The sequence below is a fragment of the Stigmatopora nigra genome, chromosome 5 (assembly GCF_051989575.1).
Source record: "Stigmatopora nigra isolate UIUO_SnigA chromosome 5, RoL_Snig_1.1, whole genome shotgun sequence".
Taxonomy (NCBI): domain Eukaryota; kingdom Metazoa; phylum Chordata; class Actinopteri; order Syngnathiformes; family Syngnathidae; genus Stigmatopora; species Stigmatopora nigra.
In genome coordinates this window covers 12,240,022-12,249,363 of record NC_135512.1, presented here as the reverse complement: position 1 = coordinate 12,249,363, position 9,342 = coordinate 12,240,022, and the positions used below count along the sequence as shown (strand labels likewise).

At 34.5% G+C, this 9,342-nt stretch overlaps 1 protein-coding gene across 1 annotated transcript in view; it reads left to right on the top strand.

Annotated features, from left to right (window-relative positions):
• Positions 1-5,759: 5,759 nt before the first annotated feature.
• lepr (leptin receptor) overlaps positions 5,760-9,342 on the top strand; it is a 32,596-nt gene continuing 29,013 nt past the window's right edge. The window contains exon 1 of the mRNA XM_077717706.1: positions 5,760-6,001. Within this exon, the coding sequence (XP_077573832.1) occupies positions 5,910-6,001 (92 nt within the window). The 5' untranslated portion in view covers positions 5,760-5,909. The remainder of the gene's footprint in view (positions 6,002-9,342) is intronic.

Below are 9,342 nucleotides of genomic sequence, written 5' to 3'. Positions count from 1 at the left end.
ATGTTCTTTATGGTTGAATTACTTCTCTCGGGCATTTTTGGGATATATGAAACGTGAGGTCATTTTACCCACAGGCTGTTCAAAATTATTTCACCGCTGTTGCTGTTGTCATTTGTATCTTTTGAAATGGTTTCTTTTCAGGACGAATATGTTTTTGGAAAGTGATTGCCTAAAGAAAAAGTTGCTTTAGCTGATTCCTTGGATCCATACGTTTGAATCATATTAACTATTCTGGGGGTGTCAACTACTGAGTCACTGGAAAAACTGGAATGGAAGTACAGACAAAGTTAGAGTTTGTGCTATTGTGCTGTATTTAGACAATTCACCAATGTGAATGAAATCATACTGTATGCTCCCTTGCTGAGAGCAATATCTAATATATCCATCTACAAACTTACAAATCAGCAAAAAAACTGTAATATCAGTGTTGTTCTCAGTGAAAATGTGTGCTTATATTGTATATATGGAAGTGATTTGGACTCGTTATGTGTTTGCCTGCCTGTTAAAGCATTACTAAACTCAGTAAAATTCAATTTATGTGTTCACTTACATTTTTATTCTACTGTCACTGAAGATAGATGAAGCTAAAAGTCAACTGAAGAAAGTGGAAGATGGCCACCCGTAATGGCTCTAAAATATGTCGATACAATTTCAAAACAAGCAAAGGAACTAGTGAGGCTTATAATTTCACAAATGAAAATTTAGTACTCTTGTCTGAGAAATGACAGAGCAGCAATGCAAAGTCAAATGAAAATACTGTTATGCTCACATTGAACGTTTTCTAAATGTTAAGAGCAGTAAAAGTATACATAAAAAGGATAGCTCAACAACTATTTAAGCACTTGGATCGTCCACATTTCCGCCTGAGGAGCCAAATTCAAAGTCAATTGCCATTTTTCTGAACTCTGTGACCCTTTTTTCTCTGGTCATCATACCAACTGCCCAGGGAATTAGATAGGCTTATCTGTTATAAAGTTATGACAATTCAAAACAATGACAAAAGGATTATTATTAAACTTGCAGGATGTGTTTGTAATAGGAAACGGAAGAGGTGGTTGAATACAGGGGTTATGAGGTCAACGTGCAAAGAGCTAAGAAAATTTGCTATAACTCAATAAGAGTTGCCGTATTTACTCGCATATAAGCTGCACCTTGAAAGTTGCCTTTACATTTTTGAATTTTATAATTTTTCGCATATAAGCAGCCCCCTGATTCCCAAATTGGAACTCCATATTCATGGTTTTATTAGGGACTAAAAATGTGTTACTTTGAAGGGAAAATCTTTTTAAAAAAATCCTCACAAGTGGTATTTCTGAGACACTGTATGAATCAAAAGCACATTCTTAGGGTCAATATCATAAGGAAATTAATATGCCTATCTTTGTAAATGCAAAATATCATATGAATCAATTTGAAAAAAAAAAGTCTAACTTGATGAGAACCTGACACTTTCTAAATACAGAAATGCCAATTTTCTTAACAGAAGTTTAAGATGTTGTGGCAGCTATATTGCGTCTAATGTCAAAATATCTCAATTCTTTCGATGGTTCATATTACTCCAATAGTTTGTATGTGCAAATAAGCCGTACCCTCAATTCAGTCATCATTTCTTGTCCGACAAAAGCGGCTAAAATGAGAGTAAATACGGTAACTCATTTAACTCAAATTTACAGAGTAGGTGATTTAAAAGCAGGGTCAAAGGTCAGTAATATGACAATATTTTGAATTTGGCTGATTGGACGCCTGTTCTCTTAAAAATGCCCCTCTGTTTACATACACACGGGGCGAAAAAGAAAAGTGTGATGTATTTTGTTGACGCACACAACTATAATCATAACGTAGCTAAATGATAAAACCTCTTGAATTTATATAGCTTGCTTTTTTGTCCCCTCTCTATATTATTGTACTGCCATATTTCTAGGCCAAGTCTATTATCTGCATCATTTATCCCCATTAAGGTCATTAGGATAGTGGAGCCCATCCTATTTGAATATGGAGTGGAGATGGAGTACACCCTGAACCCTGTAGTTGCTAGGCAATTGGAGGCCACATATAAATAAACATCCTTTTACAATCACATCTTCAAACAATTTAGAGTGTTGTTGTTTTGTTGACATTTACTGTATTTTGCCATAAACTCACGCATATGTGAGTGATGTGGGAGTAAAAACCAAAGTACCCGGAAAAAAATCATACCAGCACATAGGGAGAACATCCAAACTCCACATAGAAAGGCCTTGCTGTCAGAACTAGTCAGCCATAGTGTCAAAATAAGGGTAATCCACTTCTTTGAAATCAGTGCCATGCTGTTTGTGGTTCTATTAAAAACTAACTAGCAAACAATATTTAAAGTTGCATCAAAATGATGTTAAGCAATATAAACCATGACAGTATTTACGCCAATAGATTTTGTTGTGAAACAGTCAATAACATTTTAATTTGGTCACGATTGTCCAGTTTTGGCCTTCAGTTTGTTCACTTGGCTGCAAAGTTAAGTGTTGTCACTTTGATTTCTTAATTGTGAAAAAAAATCCCAACTCCACCAGAAATTGAGGATTTTATTTAAAAAAATGGACTGGCGTTACAAGTCCCAGCCCCACGACAAGAGACACCAGGCCTGCTGCATAACATTGACGTCAACACTTATTTGCAACCTGTGACGAATCAGTAAATAAATTAGCCAGGGTAGCAACCAAATTATCGGAAAAGCTCCTCCAAAAGAAGCAATTTCCAATTTCCATCCTAACTTGTGGTGCATATTTTTCTTGCCCAGTAATAGCAGGGGATTCTTTCATGTGTTCCAGGAAGATCTAAAACATGCAGGAAAACAAATCACCACCACTTAGTGAATTATTCATTGGGTTTTACTAAAGACAGACTTGGTATTCTTTACTGTCTGTTGATTGGGATGACCAAAAATTATTTTTAAAATCTTCCTAAAATTGTTTTTGACTTTATTTAGAGGTTTGGTGTTTGGCCTTGGTCTCCAAAAAGAAAATTTGTGGAATCTATAATTCAGAAGTTGCATTGCATTAAAATATGACTTCCTTTGTTATTCATCGAAATAAGTGAATAACTTGTTTTCCCGGGTATTTTGGTTTTGTTCGATAGCCACAAAACATGCATGAGAGGCTGATTGGCACTCCATATTTTTCCTGTGTGCGAGTGGGTGTGTGTTTGGGGAAGCCAGTTGTTTCTCTTCTAGTGCTTTAGGATAGGCTCCAGCACCCCAGTGACCCTCGTGAAGATAGGTGGTATAGAAGATGAATGAATAAGGATACTCATTTGCTGTACTTTTAAATTGATCTATTCTCTGTGCTTTATTATTGGCATTTCAAAGGGGAAAATCAACAGCAGTACATCTAAAATTAAAGGCACATCTTTTTTTTATATTTATTTTTACCATATGCAATTAATATACATGCTACATACATAACTCTCTGTGCATAAATCAACACTGCATATTTTTATTGGTATGAATTGATTTAGGTTTTTTTTCAGTGAAAGTTTGTTTGTGGCTTATTTTCAAAGTCATTTGAAAAAATTCAAGTCATATTTTGAATCATTATAGACATTGAAATATTTCAAGCCTTTGCTTCTATTAATTTAAATTATGATTATGGTAGATAATAAAAAAAATTTAGTTTGTCGCTTAAAATTGGAATATTATGAAAAAGTTAATATAAACTAATGCAGTACCCTCTAATGATTTAAAAATAATTTTCAACCATTAAAAACAGAATACGATGTTCTGCAGAACAACTTTATCCAAAAGTTAATCAAATACGCAATATATTTACTTTTCAACCTCAGTTTTTTTTTTTTAAACAAAAATGAGTGAAGAAAATTAGTGCTCATCAAACACCTGTTTGCAACATTCCAAAGGTGAAAAACTTATTAGAAACAGGTGGGTGCCATTAGCTGGTATGAAAAAAAGCTTCCCAATCTTACCTAAAATGGGCTGAAAAACTGGAAAAGTGTTCTATATTTTGTCTACATTTCAAATTATTTTGTAAACCATCGTCGTGTCCTCTGGGCAGAAGATCAAAACAACTGTTCAGACTTTACGTCACGTTTACGTTGTTATTGATGCAATGTTCAAAAGCCAGCATCTGTGATGTTAAGGGGCTGTTATAATACCAATAATATGCGTAACACACATCTGTGTAGGCATCATTATTATTGTTATAGGGCACATACAGGTTTCGAAGAAGCATATGTTGCTAACCAAACAACAGGTTTTTCTAGGACACCCCTGCTTATTTCAGCAAGACCATGCCAAACCGCATTTTGCACCTAATACGACAACATGGCTTCGTACTAAAATAATGTGGGTAGTAGACTGGCCTGCTTGCAGTCAAGCCCATTTTCCCATTGAAAACGTGTGGTACATTAAAAAAGAGTAAAATATGACAATAATGAACCCGGACTGTTGAACACCTGAAACTATATACACCAGGGGTAGGGAACCCATGGCTCGGGAGCCATATGTGGCTCTTTTGATGGGTGTATATGGCTCCCCTCAAACCTGTGTGGTAAAATATGGGAACCGCTGGTGATAGCTAAGTCCTGGATGCACCAATGGAAGCGTGACTGTGGCACCGAAACTATCTCTAGCACCTTTTTAAATTATATTTTTCCTTCATTAGACTCTTCTGTGTGACTCTTCTGTGTGCATCCTCTCATTGATACTCATTGATTAGCAACAGTGAAATAATGTTCTCAAAAGAATTCAGACTTTTTTTTACTTTCAAAGTGGTGAAATGAATAATAAATACTCACATTTTCATGTATTTTTACTTTTAAATTCTGAGTATGGCTCTCAAGGAATAATGTTTGAAAATATGAATTGTTTATGGCTCTCTTCGTCAAAAAAGTTCCCGACCCCTGACATACACCAACCAAAAATCTGAAAGAATTGCACCCACAACACTTTAACAATTATTGCCCTCAGTTCTTAAATATAAATAAACGTTATAAATATAAATGAACGTTAAAAGAACAAATGATGTAACTGACTGTATCCCAACTTTTTTGATCATGCTGCAGCCAAAAAAACGAGATAGTTTCTTTTTGAACATTAACTATCTTATCTTGGTAGGTGATACAATACATAAAGTAGAATTCAAATGCAAAACAGTGATTATTTTCTTCTGCCTAAAAGTGTGACATGCATGAAAATATGCCAAAAAAGTCTAGTCAATGTGCATATAATGTATTGCTTAGTTACTGTTTTTAGAAATGGAAATTTCTAAAAATCTGAACATATATTTTGTTCTGTATATCAGTCTGATTCCTTATTGACTCATTGTTTGGGGGAATGAAAGAAATAAAATGTGTTCATGTATTTATCATTATCTTTAAATGATTATTCAGGGAGGACATTTTTCTTTATTTAAAAATGGTAAACACCAAAAGCATGTTTTGTAAGATTAAAGCTGGGTTAGGCCCTGCTTGGCTTCAGGAAGGTTGGCAGAGTACTGTTAAATGTTAAAGCTTTCCAGGTCAAAGGCACCTCCTTTGATTGCGCGTCAGAGGGTAGCTCAGATTTCATTCATCGCACTTAATGGACCGCTTTTACACTCAGCAACTCAGGAAACCCCCCTTTATTTTATAATTGAAACAGGTGGTTAACTCAAAAGGTGAGATTTGTGATAAGCTGCTGCCTGTCAGTGAAGTTCTTTGAGCCCCACAGCTGTTATAATACCCACTTTGTTTACATACATCCATACATAAATAGCCGTGCGCTCTGTTCCAACTACACTCCACGCGACAGCTAGAGCAAACACACTCATGCACATCTCGGTCCATCCGCCATGTGTGTGTTTATTATAACACCATGGATCAGAAATAGCTCAGTATACCCAGAGACACGCTCTGCATAGAGTTTCCAGTCCATTGGACTCATAATGCTGTTGACTGTTCCGCCAGGTCAAGACTTTTATCAGGGGACCAACTTTGTATGTCTAGCAGTGATTCTGGAGAGGTCTCAAGGCAAGATGTGAGTCATTTTTTAAATTAATGTGTGTTGATACAAAATATGACACTAGGCTATGTCTAACCTTACTTTTAATCAACAGTCAGGTTAAAGTTTTCAGCCTTTGTTATGGGAAAACAAATAATGTAATCTAACTTTGTTCGTTTTTTTTTCTTCTTCTGTATTTCGCCCACACCCCTTCTTGATTTGAATCTTATGTTTGGCTTTATTCACATTTTAATCCCAATAATCTTTTTGTCATATTGTCAAATTGTGCTTGTGTTAAGGCCAATGAATTTCATGGTCTGAATTATTGTTCATTTCACAATGTTGAAAAAAAGTGTACACAATGTTTGTGGTAACTTCTGCTTTATCACTTCTTTAATGTTTGATCATTTTCTTTTGTTTGATCATTACAGTTACTACACTTATAAAGTACTATTGACGTTGACTTTTTTTATAGTTCTTGAATTAATAGATTCGGATGTGGAACAAGTCCAACAAGTCTGAATTGACACAACAAAGTACATAGAGATTTTTGATCTAGATATTTCTCCAAATGTGTCTGTGAGAGGACCAATCACAATTTAGCTGGATTGTCATAGAGCATTACATACTTCCATGATCCATCCATAATTTGGAAGTTTGTGTCGCCCCATCCAAGTAACAGAAAGATTCCATGAGCAGTAGCTAATTTTCTGGGACAGTAAAACCACTCCAATAACTGACATGGAGCTCAAGTAAATTTACTAGGAATGAGATTTTCTAATTTGTTCATAAAAGTGGAGAGTACTCAAGTAAAATTTGCTTTAGTTGGGCAAATGGTGACACTCTGCAGAAGTGAGGTTTTAGAACGGGTACAATTTTAATACAAATGTTTGAAAGGATTTAAAGGCTGTTTTTTAAGGCACCAGTTTTTCAAACTACGGTGTCAGAGCTAACCCTTGAGCAATAATGCATTGGACCATTTGGGTCAATGTGGTGTTGTACAACACATCCCCAGACATATCCATGGAAACGAGGGGCTTCTATACCGTGCCTCTGGCTGCAAAAGACCTTTAAGGTTAAAGATAAACATGTCCTTAAGTTTGATTACATTAATTATGTCAGGAGAGATGAATTGCCGGACAAATGAAGGAAAAGATGTGTTCTTTTTCCACTCATCAGAAAGATCGAGGTTATTAAAAAACATACAGGAAATACAAAAAGTGAACACACATGCACACACACGCAGGCGCACACAAACACAGGTTGTGGATGTTAGACCTTTGTCGGTAAATTCAAATGTCAAGATGGACTAATGAAGGAAATTTGAAGCTGCAGGTGAGCAAAAAAAACAAAGAAGGGGGGATGTACTGCCGCTTAAGTACAGTGACTATGGACATCCACAGATATTTTATATGCTATGATAAGTGATTTTAATCTTGTATAATATTGGAATGTTGTAAATGTTGTATTTAAAATCGGCTTCAACGTGCTTGCATTTGAAAGTTAGTTGGTTTGTTTTTAAACATAACTGTGATGCAATTTTCCAACTGCCACAACAGTATTACTGTCATTTAATAAATGATGACCAAGGTATGACTCAAAGACAATATTGCCCACATAGTACTTCTACTCTTCATGCACAAGTAAGCATGGAAAATTGCTGAATAAAAACTGAACAAGCAGAGACTTGGATTAGCAGGGAGGACAAGAAGAAGGTTTAGGAAATTCAAACAAGTTACACCCTCGTGACTTCATAGAACTAAAACAAGAGGATTAAAACAAGACAATGTACTTCGAGTGAACATCTGAATTAATATTGATCGGGTATTTACATGGCCTATGCATCATTCCATAAGTAAATAAGCAACAGGTATTTACATATGTATATAGTCAATTAGTCATGCACATATTTGTAAATAAAGTTTGAAAGTGCATTGCTCGATTTTTATGTTTAATTATATATATATATATATTTATATTTATATATATATATATATATATATATATATATATATATATATATATATATATATATATATATATATATATATATATATATATATATATATATATATATATATATATATATATATATATATATATATATATATATATATATATATATATATATATATATATATATATATATATATATATATATATATATATATATATATATAGTATCACCATTACAGTACTAAATTAAACATAAAAATCAAGCAATTCATTTTTAAACTTTATTTACAAATATGTAAATGACTGTTGCTCATTTATTTAGTGTATCTGTTACTATCACTACAGTACACTTTCTGTTGTATAGGAGGGGGGAAAGGATGTTTGCTAACTTGAATGCAAGTCCAAGAAAAAAACATTGTGGCATAGGTTGTTGCCTAGGTTCCACCTTTAACGTAGCCTAAGTATCCCTGAGCAACTGAGTGCCCGTTTGCCCCTGATGTTTCATCAGTGGACGTTAAAGCACTTTGTGTCTTTTCATTAATCATTATGTGAATGGAGATGACTATGTTCATGTACTTTTCTCATTTCTCACAAATATTCCTAATGAACAGCTGTAAAATAGTAAAACCATATGAAGTCTCAACAATCAATAGAAATAAAATTATCTCATGAAAATAAATATGAACACTGCAATTTCTCTGGTCTAAATAAAGATATTGTATTTCCAAGTTAAAATCCTAGTGAGGATAAAGCGGTTCAGAAAATGAGATGAGATTAGATAAACATTAAACTGCTATAATTGTTACTTTTAATGCACTTTATACTTTTTTGTCTGGTTCATACAATAGGCATATGTTTGCAATTGGACTTCAAGTGAATAGATTGGCTGTTATTTAAATATGTCTCTTTCAGCCTTTTGCCCTTTTATTTTCTCCCGGAAAAACAGGAGGAGACACACCCTTATTTTTTCTACATTCAGGGAAGTTATAGGAAAATGAAGTATGAGACATTGTAGGAATTAGGAGTTAATCCACCATGCTTTGATTAAATCTAACTGACAGTATCGTCACAGCAAATTGTGTTCATGTGTTTGCGCTGGTGTGTTAGCCAGGCTTATGGTACAGTGACACCGCATCTGGGCCTAAAATCTGTTGCCGAAGCTGATGGAAAAACACAAGATGATCAATAGTACGCCCTTATTTTGCCAAGCAGGGGTTTCAGGAAGAAAGCTTTTCTAATAACTGGATGTTTGCCACACACAACTGTCCATAATGTGCATTGGTAAAACCTACAAAACATCTCTCTGCTGGGGTCCTTGTTTGTACCACACAGTCACAGTAATGGGAGTCATTATGTCCTATTAAATATCCATGTACCCTTGTGATCAGGACTTAATACTGGTGCACTGATTCACCCCTATA